At 36.1% G+C, this 22,394-nt stretch overlaps 2 protein-coding genes across 2 annotated transcripts in view; one reads left to right on the plus strand and one right to left on the minus strand.

The window, feature by feature from the left end:
* The window catches only part of pwn (calcium-binding EGF-like domain-containing protein pawn), a 250,346-nt gene that overhangs the window by 21,531 nt on the left and 206,421 nt on the right, over positions 1 to 22,394 (plus strand). The window lies entirely within an intron of this gene.
* On the minus strand, positions 2,599 to 4,372 carry LOC149410888 (uncharacterized). Its single transcript, XM_089648358.1, has 3 exons — positions 4,344 to 4,372; positions 3,302 to 3,531; positions 2,599 to 3,020 (listed from the first exon to the last, which is right to left on the minus strand). Exons 1-3 carry the CDS (start codon positions 4,370 to 4,372, stop codon positions 2,599 to 2,601), a joined length of 681 nt encoding a protein of 226 aa, XP_089504484.1.

Here is a 22,394-nt window from a genome sequence, read left to right on the forward strand (position 1 = left end):
AACGAGTCCTGGTTGCGGATCATCACTACATGCGCAGAGTGTTCATCTTTGCCAGGGGTCTCCAAACTACGGCCCGCGGGCCGTATCCGGCCCGCCAGTGTCTTCCATCCGGCCCGCGACATTTAATGACCAGTGTCATCAAGGACTCGTGACAGCTAATGGCTAAGACCTTGCTCAGAAGGGGCGAAAACTCCGCGAATTTTTTCGTGCGAATAAATAAATATGCTCGTCGGCTAGGTACTTGGCACCAATACATTGCGTCCACAAGTATCGCGCGAATATATCAAGAGGATTTTTTTGAAAAATCTTTATTTGATTCGCAATGATATCAAGGTCTGAGAAACGAGTATCAAAAAATATCTTCAAAGCTACGTTATCTAAAGCTATATTTTCATCCTTGAAAGTTCTATTGTCTAACCCCCCCCCCCCTCCCTGGGACAGAAAATATGGGTGTCTAGAAATTAAAACGGTTTTGGCCCTCTGAACTCACTGGAGTAGTCATGTGGCCCTCCGGCTGAAAAGTTTGGAGACCCCTGATCTTTGCGAACGAGAATTTTACCATTACGGATCCACACGAATTTATAATTAGCTTCTTTCGCTTTAATCCTCGTGGCTGCATGCAGGGCCTTGTTTGCTGGTGTGAGGTGTTCGCTGACGTATACCGGTGATTTGATGCCGTCGATGCCTAGATGTGTTGAGTTTAGCTTGGAGTTCATGTTTTTCTTGTTGTAGCTGACTTCATCCCTTGCCCTCACGCTCGGGAGCTTCACGACGATTGGCTTGGGCCTTCTGTAATCTGGTTTGATCTTGGCGACCCGATGTTTGTATTACTTCTCTCTGAACTATTTCCGACTCTGCAATGGGGCGGGAAATCACGGTTCCAAGTTGTTTTACGATCGCTATCAGGTTCTCAGATTTATGCTTAGGTACGCACTGGATCTCATTTCCCTGGCTGTCTGTTCCATGTGGGACATCGCGCACTTCTGTGTTCAGCTTGTAGAGAGGTGTTATTGTACCCAAAGAATCGGATAACATGTTTTCCAAGTTTTCGTACTCGGCGGAAATGAAGCCGATGGAGTCTTGTATGTCTGGCAGAATATTTAGTTTGGTATTAATTGTTTCGCACATTTCTCGAAAGTTTTTGTCGATATAAGTAATGATTTTACTGTCATCTTCCTCAGCGTCGCTAGATGTCGTTGATTTCTTTTGTGCATTTCTCTGTCGACTCATTTTTAGAGTAATTTAAATAAGTATTTATTTTGAATTTGAATGTACCTGAAATTCCACAGTATCGCGACTGATGCACAGAGGGACAATAAATACAAAAAAAATCTGTTGATTTACTTGAGGATCGAACACGCGCCGTCGCTATAACGAACTAAATCAAAAATCGACCGCTTATAAAACTAAGCTACGGCCTGATTGAAAGATATTGTCAATTTCGATCTTTATAATGTATGTAATTCAGTTTGTGACAATGATAAGGCTATTTTGAAAATAACTCTAATTTTACTGCACTTAACTCACTGTCATGTTACTGATTGTTTTAACTTTTATAATTATTGAATGACAGAGTATGATTGTTTAGTAATTTGGCGATCTGTTCCATTAAACATAAATCACTTTTGATATAGGTAGTTTAGGCTGTTTAGGCACTTAGCACACTTTGCTTTGACAGCTTCTGATTATTTTTATTTCGTACACTTTTAATGGAATTTAATGCAGAGTTTGGCTATTATTAATCTAGCACAGAGGTTCCCAAACTTTTTTGCCCCGTAGACCACTTGCCAATTTTTTTTTCCGTAGACCCCCTGCCTACCGAATATTAAATTTTCCTAAAACTAATAACGTCCCATGTGATAATCATTTATTTTTTTAGTAAAAATATTCCCTTCCCTTGCCTGTCCAACAACCGGGTGGCGGTATAGTTGCTCTGTCTTTACATTGTGCAGACAGGGACACCCTTGTGAGATACTACACCAAATGGAAATGAAGCAGGATAAGCAACGGGAATTTCTTTCTGTAGCTGGCCTTACAGAACTGCCCCTTAAGTTCTTTCTTTGAGAGTGCTTATTCCGGTCAGTTCATCTTGTCACATGATATCCGATTCTTCAACGTTGCATTTCCATAGTCAAAATAAACTTAGTTTTGAAGTCTGTGTGAAGTGCATTTTAGGGCCTGTTCAGACACGGCGATAACCGCGCGATTGATAAAATCGCGCGGTTTGAACCGCAAAAATGTTGACTGTTCAAACATCGGCGGTTAGTTAGCGATTAGCGATCAGTTTCAAGATGGAAGTCGAAGAGGAACTAGCGTGTCTGTGGCTGCTCCAGAAAAAAATAAAGAAAAGAAGGAAAAGGCAGTATTGGGTGCATCCAATATTTACGGATCGACTGACACATGGCCAATTCGTAACGCTATATCCCAATTTAAGAATGTTTGAGAGGAAATTTTTTGACTATTTAAGAATGTCAATAAAATCTTTTGATGAACTAATTAAACTAATCAGGGAAGATATTTCGAGCTCTGAAACACATTATGAGGGCAAGCGTGTCACCAGAAGAAAAACTCGTAGTAACTTTGAGGTAAGATATTTATTTATTGTTCATTAAAATCAGCATATATATTTTCTATTATTGTAGAAGACTGCGAGGCAGTACTATATTGAGATGATGGCGATGGTGACCCAGGCGGAATAACAGCAGAAGTTGATCCATTTGTAGTAAAATATCCTTGCGGAGTTGTATACTGTTGATTTTGACAATACGATGCATTAGGTATTATCTGGTGAGCACTGATGCGAACAGAGGGTGGTAAAGCTTGTCCTTTTTGTATAACTTGAAGCAATTCAATTTTGGTCGCTAAACGTCGATTTTCTGGTACTTTTTTCAGTTCTTCGTATAACGATAAACAAAAAAGTTTATCGTCATCTTGTCTGGAAATACTATTTTCTTGAAGTCCTTTTTCAAAACTTTGTCGTGACTCAATGCTTTTTTCAATTAAATCACTTATTCGTTCTTCTGGTATATTTCTTTTCTTTCGTTTAGGGGGACCTACTTCAGTGGCTTCGGTTGCATTGGCGTTTAATTGATGTGTCTCATTTTTGTTGTTTGTTTTTGGGGTGTTATGCCGTGTTGCGCTAACTCCTTCTTTAGCCGACGTTTCGGACAGCGTTGCAGTGTCCATCATCAGGGCAGATCCGGTAGATCCGAAGGTAGGCTAAAGAAGGAGTTAGCGCAACACGGCATAACACCCCAAAAACAAACAACAAAAATGCTTTTGGCCGTGAGAATCTAAAAACTTACCTGATGTGTCTCATTATTGTCTTCGTCTATTATTACATTTGACTGTTCATTCATACTATTAGTAGTTTCATCGTTGTCTACACTCTTCTGCAGGAAAGAAAGCCTTGAAAAATACATATATTGGGCTCCTTTACGAGCACCTGAACCGGAAGAAGTTGTTTTCCCTTTTTTGTATTCTTTATTGTAACAATCCCGTATGTTTTTCCGTTTTTTTGGAGTGTTGTACCTGAAAATAATGTCATTATTAATTTTCTTGTTTTAGGTATCTTGGTACGGGTTGTTCATTTGGAGAATTAAGCTACAACTATCTCCTTGGAAAATCTACGATTACAGGAATTGTCCGTGAAGTGTGTAAATCGTTGTGGAAAAAGTTGGTTAGTAAAGTTATGGCCGAACCAACCGAAGATTTCTGGAAGAGAATAGCTCAAGAGTTTGAGAGATATGCGAATTTTCCAAATTGCATTGGTGCTATAGACGGCAAGCATATCCGAGTTATAAAGCCTGTCGGTTCGGGATCATTGTATCATAACTACAAACATTTCTTTTCTATAGTGCTCTTAGCAGTTTGCGATGACAATTATTGCTTACTTATGTTGACATTGGGGCTTATGGCAAAAGCTGTGATTCCGCAATATTCAAAAATTCTTTATTTTATAAACGACTGATAGAAAAATCATTAATATACCACAACCTAAACCAATATCTAATGTAGATTCAACACCACTGCCTTATGTCATAGTTGGAGATGAAGCCTTCGGTTTATCAGAAAATTTAATGCGACCATATGCAGGCAAATGTTTATCACATGAAAAAAGGATTTTTTAACTATAGGTTATCGAGAGCCCGACGTAACATTGAGTGCACTTTTGGTATTTTGGCTAACAAATGGCGTATCTTTCATAGGCCTATAAATGTGAAAATAGACTTTGCCGAAGACATAATAAAAGCCTGTTGCGTTCTACACAACTATGTGAGGAGTAGAGATGGTATAAAATATAAAGATACTTTATATACTGCACCAATGACTAGTCTCAATACCTTGCATGCAGGAAGAGGGGCACCGTCATCTTTAAATATCAATTCGCTCATTACTTCGTCAACGAAGGGAGTGTTTCATGGCAAGATTCTAAAATATAATAATATTACAGGTCTTTTCTCCACTTCATCAATAAATAAGTCTGTGTCGAAGCGATCCATAGCTAGCTCAGGCGTGCTCTCGTTGTGACGTGTTGATCGCGCGGTGCCCGCGACCATAAATGAACCACTCACTAGATCAATATCTTCGGGTTTTTAGTACTGAGCCCATGGGTCCTAATGTTTGCCATAGATAAAAGTCTGTAACTGAAAAATATACGTCACTACTACACATACTCACCATCGACTAGGATAGAAACTATAAAAAAGGCGTAACCATAGACAATATAATTCTCATTCGGAGCCAACCCATTGGCTAGCCTAAAATCGGCCAATGACAGCGGCCTATAAACATGCATGAAGTTCGTGACAGCGGCCTATAAACATGCATGAAGTTCGTATTGGAATATGGAAAATATACGTCACAAGTCACCCATAGAGATTACCGTGTCTTTTTTTCTGACCCACCTTTTTCTCGGAGTTATACCCCCCTGCCCGCGACGCTACTGAACGCTGAGGAAGATCTCCATAGTAACAAAACCGCGTGGGCGCCGCACGATTCTATTTTCTAGCGGTTGAGTGGCGGTAATCGCGAGGTTGGACTAACCGCGCGATTATGTCTGAATGATTATTATACCTGATATAAATACCTGCGTAAATAAGACCCACGCGGTTCCCGCGCGATTCTCAAACCGCGCGGTTCCCGCCGTGTCTGAACTAGCACTTAATTTTGAACGTCATTATTACCCTGGACGTTTTTCAAAAACAAGTTGGGGAACTGGGAAAATTCGCGGCTTCCAATGTGCAATGTTTTGCTTGAATATATTAATTCTGACGAGAAAAGGAACGTAGACTCTATTTATGTACCTCAGTTAAGAACTTTACGAAACATAAAAATACAAATATCAAATAAGCAATTTCTCAGTCTATTATATTTGTGTTAGGTGTATTGTGTCATTTACGGAAAATGTGGGTCCGCTCTTATGTACCCCCATTGAACCTCGTGGACCCCCAGTATGCCGATATCGACCCCTGGGGGTCCATATAGACCACTTTGGGAACCTCTGATCTAGCAGGTTCTTGATGCTTAAAGTCTGTACCGTTTGATCACGTTTATATTGTAGTTTGTTTACTTTTGTCTGCGATTTACTATTTTTTTGCGGAGCTAAGTACGTAAGTTATTACAGAGCTAATTGTTACGAGGTATAAACGTACAAAGAAAGAACTGTAGGTAGTTACATTTTTTTATTGTTAAACATTTAGTCAACATTCAGTCTTGGCACACACTTCTTGCCTCATTCACATTCATACATCGTTTAATACATACTCTTCTATTATGCTGACTCTTGACATGGCCTGACTCAAGTATCTGATTCACTTGGTCGTGCCATGTCTTCCTCGGGCGTCCCCGACTTCTGCCACCATTCAAATTTGCATCGTATATTCTTCTTAAACCTAGTAACCTTTTAAGTATGTTTTAACTTCCAGTAATAAACAAAAAATACTTTCAAAAGCTCTTAAAGCATATTTTGTCAGCAGCTTTATAAACCAGTGCCACAATCTGTCTTTGGAACTCTCTAACTTCCCTATAATATCCTTCTTATCGTTTGTATTTATGAAATATTTTCCAATTAACTATGTTAAGTCTGTCTAATTTGTTTTAAAATCTATGTACACTCTCCAGTCTTCATTGAACTTCTTTTTAAATTGATATTCTAATGTGTTATAGATATAATTGTTATTATTTTTGTAATATATTATCACTTAAATAAATAAATAAAAAATATCTGTGTCAGAGATTAACATCCGGATTATCCTAATTTTCGGGTAAAGAAAAAAAAATGGGGACACCATAGTCTCACTGGCTCCAGACGGTTGGGAGCAGTTGGGACTATTGTGCGGTATTCACGTACAAAAAACTGAACAGACATATTTGTGCTTCTATAATTTGGTTCTATACCAAGAACATATGATATTTTGGTTTAGACATAATGTTGATGTGCGTAGAAATTCGTCACAATAATAATACAATTCTTATCATTAGTTCGTTGCTAAATGAAAAGTATAAAATTCGTTATATCGCGTCGTGGGTATTCCTAACTTTTCATAATAAATGCCTAAAAGTATACTTACTCGTGATGGTCTCTGACTTCTGCGTCAACTTCTTGACCATCTGCCGATCTGCTCATCTGCTCCGTAATAATAATCAATGCAATTATATCTTGTTATTTTAAAGATTTTATCAACGGGGAATTTTTCTTCTCTTATTGCTTGTTATCCAATTCTTGAAGGTTTTGCTACAAAAGTTCCGATTGATGTATTGCTGATTTATTAAGAATCTCTTCAAATTATTGGTAATCCGGTTAAAACGGGATTGCAGTCCTTTAACGAATGAATTAACAGGTTTTCTGACAATTTTTTAGTACATTTTGAATATACAACACGTGTTCCGAATTCGTGATAATGTATTCAAAATTTATTAGGAAACCTGCAATGCAGTTTTAACCGTATTACCAATAATTTTAAGAGGTTAAATTAGCAATACTCGTTTTTCTCCACGTGGAGAGCAGGAACCACAGAGGCCCGAAATCAATCAACAACCCAGATGTTGAACACAAGAATGGGTCGTAGAAGCGACCTGTTGTCATGTGAAAATTATTTAAACCGTTTATGTATATGTAAAAACCGTTGGGCGCAAGTTTTGCGTGTTTTCCCACTGTGCAACGGTGATAAGGGATCAATTACAGCAGCGTTATTCCTCGCAGAATCTTTATATAAAATACCGGTGGAACACAGACAGTATTTCTACGCATTTTTAGGTTCGTACAGGATCTCTAAAACCATTCCCAGCGAGAGCTCGTAGAGTTACACAAAACACACAAATGTAAGTGTTGTTGGGAAGATAGATTCCGTTGTCATTGCGATCCCTTTTAGTTCGACAAGGTTATTCGTGGTCAAGTTACTAGGTAACCTGTCATATTATCTTTTCTGAACTATTCCCAGCGAGAGCTCGTAGAGTTACACTAAAAACACAAATGTAAGGGTTGTTGGGAAGATAGATTCCGTTGTCATTGCGATCCCTTTTAGTTCGACAAGGTTATTCGTGGTCAAGTTACTAGGTAACCTGTCATATTATCTTTACTAAACTATTCCCAGCGAGAGCTCGTAGAGTTACACAAAACACACAAATGTAAGTGTTGTTGGGAAGATAGATTCCGTTGTCATTGCGATCCCTTTTAGTTCGACAAGGTTATTCGTGGTCAAGTTACTAGGTAACCTGTCATATTATCTTTACTAAACTATTCCCAGCGAGAGCTCGTAGAGTTACACTAAAAACACAAATGTAAGGGTTGTTGGGAAGATAGATTCCGTTGTCATTGCGATCCCTTTTAGTTCGACAAGGTTATTCGTGGTCAAGTTACTAGGTAACCTGTCATATTATCTTTACTAAACTATTCCCAGCGAGAGCTCGTAGAGTTACACTAAAAACACAAATGTAAGGGTTGTTGGGAAGATAGATTCCGTTGTCATTGCGATCCCTTTTAGTTCGACAAGGTTATTCGTGGTCAAGTTACTAGGTAACCTGTCATATTATCTTTACTAAACTATTCCCAGCGAGAGCTCGTAGAGTTACACTAAAAACACAAATGTAAGGGTTGTTGGGAAGATAGATTCCGTTGTCATTGCGATCCCTTTTAGTTCGACAAGGTTATTCGTGGTCAAGTTACTAGGTAACCTGTCATATTATCTTTACTAAACTATTCCCAGCGAGAGCTCGTAGAGTTACACTAAAAACACAAATGTAAGGGTTGTTGGGAAGATAGATTCCGTTGTCATTGCGATCCCTTTTAGTTCGACAAGGTTATTCGTGGTCAAGTTACTAGGTAACCTGTCATATTATCTTTACTAAACTATTCCCAGCGAGAGCTCGTAGAGTTACACTAAAAACACAAATGTAAGGGTTGTTGGGAAGATAGATTCCGTTGTCATTGCGATCCCTTTTAGTTCGACAAGGTTATTCGTGGTCAAGTTACTAGGTAACCTGTCATATTATCTTTACTAAACTATTCCCAGCGAGAGCTCGTAGAGTTACACTAAAAACACAAATGTAAGGGTTGTTGGGAAGATAGATTCCGTTGTCATTGCGATCCCTTTTAGTTCGACAAGGTTATTCGTGGTCAACTTACTAGGTAACCTGTCATATTATCTTTACTAAACTATTCCCAGCGAGAGCTCGTAGAGTTACACTAAAAACACAAATGTAAGGGTTGTTGGGAAGATAGATTCCGTTGTCATTGCGATCCCTTTTAGTTCGACAAGGTTATTCGTGGTCAAGTTACTAGGTAACCTGTCATATTATCTTTACTAAACTATTCCCAGCGAGAGCTCGTAGAGTTACACTAAAAACACAAATGTAAGGGTTGTTGGGAAGATAGATTCCGTTGTCATTGCGATCCCTTTTAGTTCGACAAGGTTATTCGTGGTCAAGTTACTAGGTAACCTGTCATATTATCTTTACTAAACTATTCCCAGCGAGAGCTCGTAGAGTTACACTAAAAACACAAATGTAAGGGTTGTTGGGAAGATAGATTCCGTTGTCATTGCGATCCCTTTTAGTTCGACAAGGTTATTCGTGGTCAAGTTACTAGGTAACCTGTCATATTATCTTTACTAAACTATTCCCAGCGAGAGCTCGTAGAGTTACACTAAAAACACAAATGTAAGGGTTGTTGGGAAGATAGATTCCGTTGTCATTGCGATCCCTTTTAGTTCGACAAGGTTATTCGTGGTCAAGTTACTAGGTAACCTGTCATATTATCTTTACTAAACTATTCCCAGCGAGAGCTCGTAGAGTTACACTAAAAACACAAATGTAAGGGTTGTTGGGAAGATAGATTCCGTTGTCATTGCGATCCCTTTTAGTTCGACAAGGTTATTCGTGGTCAAGTTACTAGGTAACCTGTCATATTATCTTTACTAAACTATTCCCAGCGAGAGCTCGTAGAGTTACACTAAAAACACAAATGTAAGGGTTGTTGGGAAGATAGATTCCGTTGTCATTGCGATCCCTTTTAGTTCGACAAGGTTATTCGTGGTCAACTTACTAGGTAACCTGTCATATTATCTTTACTAAACTATTCCCAGCGAGAGCTCGTAGAGTTACACTAAAAACACAAATGTAAGGGTTGTTGGGAAGATAGATTCCGTTGTCATTGCGATCCCTTTTAGTTCGACAAGGTTATTCGTGGTCAAGTTACTAGGTAACCTGTCATATTATCTTTACTAAACTATTCCCAGCGAGAGCTCGTAGAGTTACACTAAAAACACAAATGTAAGGGTTGTTGGGAAGATAGATTCCGTTGTCATTGCGATCCCTTTTAGTTCGACAAGGTTATTCGTGGTCAAGTTACTAGGTAACCTGTCATATTATCTTTACTAAACTATTCCCAGCGAGAGCTCGTAGAGTTACACTAAAAACACAAATGTAAGGGTTGTTGGGAAGATAGATTCCGTTGTCATTGCGATCTCTTTTAGTTCGACAAGGTTATTCGTGGTCAAGTTACTAGGTAACCTGTCATATTATCTTTACTAAACTATTCCCAGCGAGAGCTCGTAGAGTTACACTAAAAACACAAATGTAAGGGTTGTTGGGAAGATAGATTCCGTTGTCATTGCGATCCCTTTTAGTTCGACAAGGTTATTCGTGGTCAAGTTACTAGGTAACCTGTCATATTATCTTTACTAAACTATTCCCAGCGAGAGCTCGTAGAGTTACACTAAAAACACAAATGTAAGGGTTGTTGGGAAGATAGATTCCGTTGTCATTGCGATCCCTTTTAGTTCGACAAGGTTATTCGTGGTCAAGTTACTAGGTAACCTGTCATATTATCTTTACTAAACTATTCCCAGCGAGAGCTCGTAGAGTTACACTAAAAACACAAATGTAAGGGTTGTTGGGAAGATAGATTCCGTTGTCATTGCGATCCCTTTTAGTTCGACAAGGTTATTCGTGGTCAAGTTACTAGGTAACCTGTCATATTATCTTTACTAAACTATTCCCAGCGAGAGCTCGTAGAGTTACACTAAAAACACAAATGTAAGGGTTGTTGGGAAGATAGATTCCGTTGTCATTGCGATCCCTTTTAGTTCGACAAGGTTATTCGTGGTCAAGTTACTAGGTAACCTGTCATATTATCTTTACTAAACTATTCCCAGCGAGAGCTCGTAGAGTTACACTAAAAACACAAATGTAAGGGTTGTTGGGAAGATAGATTCCGTTGTCATTGCGATCCCTTTTAGTTCGACAAGGTTATTCGTGGTCAAGTTACTAGGTAACCTGTCATATTATCTTTACTAAACTATTCCCAGCGAGAGCTCGTAGAGTTACACTAAAAACACAAATGTAAGGGTTGTTGGGAAGATAGATTCCGTTGTCATTGCGATCCCTTTTAGTTCGACAAGGTTATTCGTGGTCAAATTACTAGGTAACCTGTCATATTATCTTTACTAAACTATTCCCAGCGAGAGCTCGTAGAGTTACACTAAAAACACAAATGTAAGGGTTGTTGGGAAGATAGATTCCGTTGTCATTGCGATCTCTTTTAGTTCGACAAGGTTATTCGTGGTCAAGTTACTAGGTAACCTGTCATATTATCTTTACTAAACTATTCCCAGCGAGAGCTCGTAGAGTTACACTAAAAACACAAATGTAAGGGTTGTTGGGAAGATAGATTCCGTTGTCATTGCGATCTCTTTTAGTTCGACAAGGTTATTCGTGGTCAAGTTACTAGGTAACCTGTCATATTATCTTTACTAAACTATTCCCAGCGAGAGCTCGTAGAGTTACACTAAAAACACAAATGTAAGTGTTGTTGGGAAGATAGATTCCGCTGTCATTGCGATCCCTTTTAGTTCGACAAGGTTATTCGTGGTCAAGTTACTAGGTAACCTGTCATATTATCTTTACTAAACTATTCCCAGCGAGAGCTCGTAGAGTTACACTAAAAACACAAATGTAAGGGTTGTTGGGAAGATAGATTCCGTTGTCATTGCGATCTCTTTTAGTTCGACAAGGTTATTCGTGGTCAAGTTACTAGGTAACCTGTCATATTATCTTTACTAAACTATTCCCAGCGAGAGCTCGTAGAGTTACACTAAAAACACAAATGTAAGGGTTGTTGGGAAGATAGATTCCGTTGTCATTGCGATCTCTTTTAGTTCGACAAGGTTATTCGTGGTCAAGTTACTAGGTAACCTGTCATATTATCTTTACTAAACTATTCCCAGCGAGAGCTCGTAGAGTTACACTAAAAACACAAATGTAAGTGTTGTTGGGAAGATAGATTCCGTTGTCATTGCGATCCCTTTTAGTTCGACAAGGTTATTCGTGGTCAAGTTACTAGGTAACCTGTCATATTATCTTTACTAAACTATTCCCAGCGAGAGCTCGTAGAGTTACACTAAAAACACAAATGTAAGGGTTGTTGGGAAGATAGATTCCGTTGTCATTGCGATCCCTTTTAGTTCGACAAGGTTATTCGTGGTCAAGTTACTAGGTAACCTGTCATATTATCTTTACTAAACTATTCCCAGCGAGAGCTCGTAGAGTTACACTAAAAACACAAATGTAAGGGTTGTTGGGAAGATAGATTCCGTTGTCATTGCGATCTCTTTTAGTTCGACAAGGTTATTCGTGGTCAAGTTACTAGGTAACCTGTCATATTATCTTTACTAAACTATTCCCAGCGAGAGCTCGTAGAGTTACACTAAAAACACAAATGTAAGGGTTGTTGGGAAGATAGATTCCGTTGTCATTGCGATCTCTTTTAGTTCGACAAGGTTATTCGTGGTCAAGTTACTAGGTAACCTGTCATATTATCTTTACAAACCTATTCCCAGCGAGAGCTCGTAGAGTTACACTAAAAACACAAATGTAAGGGTCGTTGGGAAGATAGATTCCGTTGTCATTGCGATCTCTTTTAGTTCGACAAGGTTATTCGTGGTCAAGTTACTAGGTAACCTGTCATATTATCTTTACAAACCTATTCCCAGCGAGAGCTCGTAGAGTTACACTAAAAACACAAATGTAAGGGTCGTTGGGAAGATAGATTCCGTTGTCATTGCGATCTCTTTTAGTTCGACAAGGTTATTCGTGGTCAAGTTACTAGGTAACCTGTCATATTATCTTTACAAACCTATTCCCAGCGAGAGCTCGTAGAGTTACACTAAAAACACAAATGTAAGGGTTGTTGGGAAGATAGATTCCGTTGTCATTGCGATCTCTTTTAGTTCGACAAGGTTATTCGTGGTCAAGTTACTAGGTAACCTGTCATATTATCTTAGCCGTTTCTCAGGCTCCCTCTCCGGAATCGAACCCTGATTCCCCGTTACCCGTGACAACCATGGTAGTAGCATAAATAGTAATAATATTTACAATAGGATACCGTTGCTTTTGAAAATTCTGCTCGCGCGGAACTCCAGTCAAAACATGAGCGTGAACGCCGCGCAGAAGCGGGCGTCACGTAGATTCTCGCAAATAACACCGCCGACACGACCGATAGGCGCCGGGCGGTCGGGCTTCGAGCCACGTCGCGTCACCTGCCCGTGAGCTGCCCGTGAGCTGCCCGAGAGCAGTGTTGCCAACTCAACTACTTCAAAATATGCTAGAGTGATGGGAAAAATATGCCAGAAAAATGCTAAATTACTTAAAAAAATGCCAATAAAAAAGCTAACATAAATTTAACTAAGAAATAAAATCAGTGAAATAAAATATCAATATCTTCATCTTCTTCATTAACAGCAACTGATGTGGAAGGCTGAGAGACGGAGTCGTAACTTTCTTTGGTCCCAATGCAGTGTAGTACTTCGTCAAAAACAGTGTAAGAATAACAGCACTTTCCTGCTCTCTTTATTTTTTTATTTTTTTTTATTTTTTATTATTTATTGAGTTAGTTTATACATTTGAATATAAACTAATATAAACAAGATCATATTTCATTTTGTAATTTTACATATTTTTACAATAAATATAACATTTCTTTTTAAATACATTCATTCTTCCTTCATTCTTCAGACTTTCAGGCATTTCATCATACATTTTTAGTCCTTTGTACATTAGGCAGTTCTGTGATTTTGTTTTTTTCATATGTGGCAATCTAATCCTATTTACATTTCTGGTTTCGTAATTATGAACATCTCTATTAAAAACAATTTCATCCTTAAAATATTTTGGCATTTGGTTGTTCATGATTTTATGTACAAAAATTAACACATTAAATAATAGTCTCTTTTTTATAGAAATCCAATTTAGCTGTTCTCTCATTTGATCTATGCTTGCGTATTTTCCTTTTCCTAGTATACATCTCATAGCTCTATTCTGTATAACATCTAGCTTGTTCAAGTTTCCTTCATTGGCCAAATACAACACAGTAGAGCAATAATCTAAATGTGGAGCAACTATAGTTTTATAAATCAGCTCTGTAGTGTTTCCATTTAGTTTATTTCTTAATCTTCTAAGAAAATTGACTTTTTTAGATACCTTCTTTAGCACATATTCAAAATTTGCTGCGAAAGTTAGTTTTGAATCTAGTATCACACCCAGGTACTTAATTTCATTTACTTTTTCAATTTTTTCGCCATTAATTGTCAATTTTAACTCTGTGTTATGCGTTTTGTTGCCTATTTCTTTCTTCTTTAGACCAAATCTCACGTACAAAATGGCATTCAGGGTTCTCACCGCCAAACGATTTCGGAGTTTTGTTTTGACCAGACTCATTTGGCTAAATACACGTTCAATGTTCGCATTTGAATGCGGCAATGTTAAAATAGACATTGCAAACTGACATAAATCACCGAAGGGGTTATTATTAGCTGCATCTTTATATTGCATGACTTCATTCCAAAACTCTACAGTGGAAGTCAAGGATTCCCATTTAATGTGAACTATGTTTCTCCATTGAGACGCCAGTTTTTCAATCGATATCATTTTTTTTTAGTTAAAATTGGTAAAAATTTGGTTTTTATTATTTTCATGTTTCTGTAAAAATAAGCCAAATAAATATGCTATATGCTAAAAGCATAATAGTTATGCTAAACATGGAGTAATTATGCCAAATTTAGCATATAATATGCTAACTTGGCAACACTGCCCGAGAGCGGTCGCATCTCACGCTCGCCTCGGTAAATAAATATAGTTTCGTCACTTTCGTCTTCGCATTTTCGAAATGTAAAATTATTTTATTTATTCAGGGATACCGTTCCCGGTGAGTTTAAAAAAACTTATTAGACGTACATACCTAATTATTTTAAATTTACATAATAAGAACATATATTATTTCAAATAAAAATAAAAATTTATCATAGATATAATAATAAAACATTTATTTGCAAATATAAATTTTACATATTTTTTAACATAAATTCTATTGACAAAAAGGTCACTGTTCAGCTATGCATTCCGGATCTCTCCGGGAATGCAGCTGGTTTTCAGCAGTGCCTCCAATATAATAGCCCAGCTACACTACTCGCGAAGTTGATCGAAGTTGACCGAATACGATAGTGTGGGCACGAACTTCACTTCGCTTCGGGCAACTTCGCTTCGCTTCGCCCGACTTCCGATTGTTGTCGGTAAATGCGCCCGAGTCAAAGGACTCGAAGCGTCACGGCATAAATAAACCAATCACTGACTGGTTGGACTGAGTTACTCGCGAAGTTTCACGAGTGTGTGGGCACGCACTTCGAACTTCGGCTAACTTCGTCGAGGACTTCGTCGAAGCGTCGAAACGAGTAGTGTAGCGGCCGCTTAATAATATATACATATTTAGGTATAATAATATATAATTTTTTTAAAATATTTATGTTGAGGGATCAGTAGGATTTATAGGCCCTGTTAGAAGTTCTACCGAGCCGAACCCTCTGATATGAAAATATCTGGAGACGGTGAATTTTTTTTCCCCATTTGATCTCTGGTGAGTTGACGTGTTGTTGTTCTTGTATTGTTTTGTATTTATTTTGCTTATATAATGCACTTACATAATGTTGATTGACTAGATGATCATTTGTGGAAAAGTGAGTGGAAGGGTTTAGTTTTTCCTATGGGGAAGATTTAACCCGGACAACAAAATCGGAAGTTAAAAAATGAAATAATATTAACAATAAAAACTCAAATCAACACAAACAGATAAAAATAGAAATAGTAGGTTTACAAATCAGTGCAAATTAATAATATCGTCAACAAATATTCAAAATAAACAATATACAAAATAGCAACCACGTGTAGTAGCTAAGTATCCTTTTTGAAGCAATACAACGATGTCGATATTCGAATTGACATTGGTACTTCGTTCCAAAGCTTCGACGAAGAATAGCTATAACTGTCACCCTCAAACAGTAGTTTTATGTAAAAATGTAAATAGAAGAAAAAAAAATCATAAAAACACATAAAGTGAAGAGATTTTTCTATATTTTTACAAACATACATGTAATAATAATAATAATGTTAAATAAATATAAAAACTGTAATCGCATCTAACCTAACCTGACCTAACCTGGCTTGGAGTAGAATAGCATAGAATCTAAAAGATTACAATTGAATTTAATTAATTGGAAACCTAAGAAATTTTTCTGATTTCATTCTGATGAATGAAATTTATAGTATAATAATAAAATGTGAAAGAGTATTTTATTATCTTTCCATTTATTTGGACTTAATTGCAAAGCGGAAATACACCGACCTCCTGCCAAACGTGGCAGGGTTAATAGTCACTACACCGCGTCACGTGGAAAATATTATACTGAACATATTATAATTATTTTTTGTTTTGTTCATTACAGATTGATGTAATCCTATTACATTACACATGAAATATACAAAGCCTCAAAAGAAACATTTTACAATAACCGATATTTTAGAGTTCTTGCCTAAAATGACTTTTGAAATCTTCAAGGCCGATGTAGAAAATGTCAAGAGACCTATAGGTATCATTTAGCAGCACCACACCTCTTGTCATGCTATGCTGGGCCATAACGTCCGTTCTGACTTGTGGAATACAGAGCAAGTCGTGGCGTCGACACCGACGGTAGTTGTTCGGTACAAACATTTATAGCATTCCAAGAGGTATGGGCTGTCAATGTAATAGTTCATGATTTGAAATCTTCAAGGCCGATGTAGAAAATGTCAAGAGACCTAGAAGTATCATTTAGCAGCACCACACCTCTTGTCATGCTATGCTGGGCCATAACGTCCGTTCTGACTTGTGGAATACAGAGCAAGTCGTGGCGTCGACCCCGACGGTAGTTGTTCGGTACAAACATTTATAGCATTCCAAGAGGTATGGGCTGTCAATGTAATAGTTCATGATTTTAAAAGCTGTTACTTGAAGGGTCCCATTTCTCCTAGATTGGAGACTTTCTTAGTGCGTTTCGGAGAGCAAATCTATGTGATGCAAAAATCGTGGGTATTTACCATGCGTTCTCATATTAAGATATCTTAGAATTTGTTCTAATAATTCTATGTATTTTTGCTGGTATGTTGTTCAGACAGCAGAAGCGTATTCTAATTTAGATCGTATAAGGCAGTTGAACATCGATGTCATTGCTTCGGGCTTGGAGAATTGTTTGCTTATTCTTATCACAAATCCAAGAAGTTTATAACAAGATGAAACCATATTTATTTTATTTTTATTTATTTATTCCTTTAGATTTACACACAGTACAATATGATACAAGATATAGTTAAAATATTTTTAGTGATTATAGATTATTGTACCTTATCAGGTCGAAATTATTGGTTCCTAACTAGGCAAATTGCCCGTTCCAAGGAACCAAAAATATGTGAAAGTAAGTGTGTGATAATATATCTCATTATGTGGTATTATGACTCATAAAACAAAAATAAAAAACAATCGATCTATATAATAACAATAATGATAAGTAGAGAGCGAGTACATTATATTGAGTATGTGTTTTCTTATCGAAAGTAGCCAATTGGGTAAGTAAGAATACAAATGTAGCATTATAAAATATCGGAAAAAAGCATACTATAATACAAAAATTAATGTATATACTTGATAGATTAATGAAGAATAATTTATATCTCGTGTACAATATCATGGTGGTGTTATGACTCATAAAACAAAAATAAAAAACAGTCCATCTAGAATCTAGATGATAATAATAATTATAAGTAGAGAGAGAGTACATTATTTTGAGCATGTGTTTTCTTGTTGAAAGTAGCCAATAGGGAAAGTAAGCATACATATGTAGTGTCATAAAATAACTGATAAAAGCATATTTTAAAACAAACATTAATGTACATGCTTGATAGATTATAGGAGAACAATTTATATCTCGTGTACAATATCATGGTGGTGTTATGACTCATAAAACAAAAATAAAAAACAGTCCATCTAGATGATAATAATAATTATAAGTAGAGAGAGAGTACATTATTTTGAGCATGTGTTTTCTTGTTGAAAGTAGCCAATAGGGAAAGTAAGCATACATATGTAGTGTCATAAAATAACTGATAAAAGCATATTTTAAAACAAACATTAATGTACATGCTTGATAGATTATAGGAGAACAATTTATATCTCGTGTACAATATCATGGTGGTGTTATGACTCATAAAACAAAAATAAAAAACAGTCCATCTAGATAATAATAATAATTATAAGTAGAGAGAGAGTACATTATTTTGAGCATGTGTTTTCTTGTTGAAAGTAGCCAATAGGGAAAGTAAGCATACATATGTAGTGTCATAAAATAACTGATAAAAGCATATTTTAAAACAAACATTAATGTACATGCTTGATAGATTATAGGAGAACAATTTATATCTCGTGTACAATATCATGGTGGTGTTATGACTCATAAAACAAAAATAAAAAACAGTCCATCTAGATAATAATAATAATTATAAGTAGAGAGAGAGTACATTATTTTGAGCATGTGTTTTCTTGTTGAAAGTAGCCAATAGGGAAAGTAAGCATACATATGTAGTGTCATAAAATAACTGATAAAAGCATATTTTAAAACAAACATTAATGTACATGCTTGATAGATTATAGGAGAACAATTTATATCTCGTGTACAATATCATGGTGGTGTTATGACTCATAAAACAAAAATAAAAAACAGTCCATCTAGATAATAATAATAATTATAAGTAGAGAGAGAGTACATTATTTTGAGCATGTGTTTTCTTGTTGAAAGTAGCCAATAGGGAAAGTAAGCATACATATGTAGTGTCATAAAATAACTGATAAAAGCATATTTTAAAACAAACATTAATGTACATGCTTGATAGATTATAGGAGAACAATTTATATCTCGTGTACAATATCATGGTGGTGTTATGACTCATAAAACAAAAATAAAAAACAGTCCATCTAGATAATAATAATAATTATAAGTAGAGAGAGAGTACATTATTTTGAGCATGTGTTTTCTTGTTGAAAGTAGCCAATAGGGAAAGTAAGCATACATATGTAGTGTCATAAAATAACTGATAAAAGCATATTTTAAAACAAACATTAATGTACATGATTGATAGATTATAGGAGAACAATTTATATCTCGTGTACAATATCATGGTGGTGTTATGACTCATAAAACAAAAATAAAAAAACAGTCGATCTAGATAATAATAATATTAGGTAGAGAGCGAGTACATTATTATGAGTATGTGTTATCTTGTCTAAATTATCCATCAGGGAAAGTAAGAATACATATTGACTATTATTGAATAACGGATAAAAACATATTATAAAACAAACATTAATGTATAATATAGTGGAGTGGTATAGCAGTACAGTAATTTATATCATTAATTACAGTAATTGACGTTTTTCACCGTCCAAATCAGCAATATTATTTATTGGAATTGTCTTGGATGTATCAGATTTCCTCAAAAGAATGCGCCCTCCTCTGGACCAAGCATGTTTATAATTATGGTCTCTAGCAAATTTTTTTGTTTGTGATAGCAAAAATTTTCCTTTCTGAGTTAATTGGTCGGATATATAAATGTGATTGGCGGTTTGCGATAATCCTAGGTCCCTTGTATTTAATTTGTTTGTCACATTGGTAGTGGATTTCTTGTAAGATTTGAATTTGGATAGGAACTCGTCCCGCGATGTTATGGTATTGAATGTCGCCACGATAAATCTTGGATTTTTGTCGGAGAACTTCGGTCCCATCCTATTTATTTTTGTTATTACAGAATGCACGTCGGTATTTTCGTAGTTGATGATATTACAGATTTTTTTGAGAACTTCTGCATTATTTTCGATGTCAGACTCCGGAACACCTCTTATCTCGATGTTACAGATTTGGCTTAAATACTCCAATTTATCAATTTTTTCCTCTTGTTTAGAAATAGTATTGAGTAGTTTATTATTATGATTTTTTTGTGCAATTAATTCGTCGTTGACTATTTCTTGTGCTTTTTCGATAACATTTATCCGTTTTTTTAAGTCTTCTTGTTGATCTGTCATAAATTGGATAGTTTTTATTAATTCGTTATTTTGTGAGATTAGAGCTTCATATTTATTTACATATGAATCAAATTTGTCTTCCACGAATCTCATTATGGTTGTTTTGAATTCAGTGAGCTCTTTTAAAAAATAGTTGCCAGGTTAATGGACCATCAGCTCCATCTATATTTGAGGTTGGTAAGCTTTCTGTGTTTGTTTGAATTGCGAGTTTAGGTTTTGGCGCTTGAGAAAACTGTTTTGCTTGTATGGCGATAGATGGCGGTTCTTTTTCGTTGTTCAATGTTATTTAATTATTCGCCTGCTTTGATTTGATATTTTTATTGTTTTTAATACATTTTTTGCATTTCCACTGCAAACTCCTTGCACTACGGCGTGTCGTTTCAGTAATGTCAGCACAGCCATGATGGTAACTTTTTTCACAGACACTACAGCAAATAAAATCCGATGGAGTGTCAATGTCTTTTTCGCAAATAATGCACTTTGTATTCATGGTAGTATTGTTTGACACAGTTTTTACGTAAAAAGTGATGTTATTACACTCTTAATACGCAATATTTCACTTTAAAATAAATGGATTTAGCTTTATTAAATCAAAACATGATTTATTATGTCGGGGGAGACGGAAATATACGCACTTTTAATTTTAATTTCATTTATTAAGTCACTTACGCGATATGTCAATTAGTATGCGGCGCCGCCGAAAGCGACTATGTTCATATCAAGAGTTGGATAATATTCATAATATCGTAATTCATACCTACAAAATATTTCATAGACACTGCTGCCAACCAAAAAAAAATTAGTATTGCCATATAAAATAAATAATATCATCGTGTATAATTAATCCATATTAATATGTAAGTCAATGTATTATTTATAACAAATAATCAACATATAATTAAATTAAATAACCCGAATAACAAACAAATAGAATAAAATGTGATTAAACGTATTCCGTTTAGGTAGTTTAGGTTAGGTTAGGTTAGAACATGTAAAATAGGTATTAGAATTAAATCACAAACAAGTCTATGCAAACCTAGCGTAGCCCACATACTATTTGAAAACTGGGATGTAACTCTAAAGGGGACGCGAGCAGGCGTTATTAAAGGGGCATTTTTTTGCTACAGAAAGTCACAGTTAGATTAGGTTAGGTTATATATATTAATTTAATATTTTCAAGATTTTATTTTCTTTAACTGAATTAGTTCGTAGGTAGGTACTGTACCTAACCCGCGCACTGGCTAGGTAAATAACTAGTTGTGGTATTTCCGGCAAATGTCACATTATTTTGTTTCTTTCAAATCTCGTGTGACATATCGCGTAAGTGACTTAATAAACGAAATTAAAATTAAAAGTGCGTATTTTTCCATCTCCCCCGACATAATAAATCATGTTTTGAATTAATAGAGCTAAATCCATTTATTTGAAAGTGAAATATTGCGTATTAAGAGTGAAGCGGAATTCGTAACCTTTACCGGGATAACACTTCAGGGCAGTTTGACACGTCGAGGTAGTTTAGAAATGTAGGTAAAAAAGCACTAAAACAGCCACTTCACGCGATAAAAATTCACTGGTTTGACGCACGGTCTACAATTTAGAAGAATTGTGCACTTTAAACTCAGTTCACTATTGGTTTGTTTGGTGATTTTTAATAAAATTATGTAGACATAAAAATACGCCACACTGTATGAATGGGTAGGTAGGTAACCAATCCCAGTATATTATCTGAAAAAGTAAGTTTGGGATCAAATGTAACGCCGAGGTCCCTTGTGGATTTTACTGATGATAACATTTCATCATTTAGTTTATAATCAATTATTTTTTAACATTGTTTCGATGTACAATGACTCCTTTGTCGTTTTGAAAATAATGCATTCGTGCTATATCTCAATGAGCAAAGCTGACATGAATGAAGGGTGAAATCATTTTTGAAGGATACTCATTATGCTAGTGAAATAACCATGAACATATCGTCGAAACGCTGCAATAGCGCGGGTATTGGCAAACTGTATTCTGCATGTGTTATTGCAGTACCTAAACCGTTTTTTAAATACATCCATTCGAATTTCACTCTTGTTTTCGCTATTGAATGAATGCAAATCGTGGAAATTAACCCACTTTCCTACATCCGATCGAGCTGAAACTCGCCAGATAGACTCGTTGTCGATGAAAATGCATTTTAGTTGCAAACACGTACACACACTCGGACATATACGCATTTCTCTGAAATCGTTTTTGACATTACGGCAGTAATATACGAAATAATGTCGGTCCTACCCAATTGGCATTTGGCAAGGTTGGTACAGTTTTTGACTCCAGTTCCTGGTTAGGAAGGTTCAATCCTCAGTCAACTAATTTTTCAAAAGATTTCTAAATTTAAACGTATTATACTCGTAAATAGTAAAATAGACATATTATACTCGTAGATAGTAAAATAGACGTATTATACTCGCAGATAGTA

The sequence above is a fragment of the Hesperophylax consimilis genome, chromosome 27 (genome assembly GCF_061612785.1).
Source record: "Hesperophylax consimilis isolate HC1 chromosome 27, BYU_Hcon_1.0, whole genome shotgun sequence".
NCBI classification, from domain to species: domain Eukaryota; kingdom Metazoa; phylum Arthropoda; class Insecta; order Trichoptera; family Limnephilidae; genus Hesperophylax; species Hesperophylax consimilis.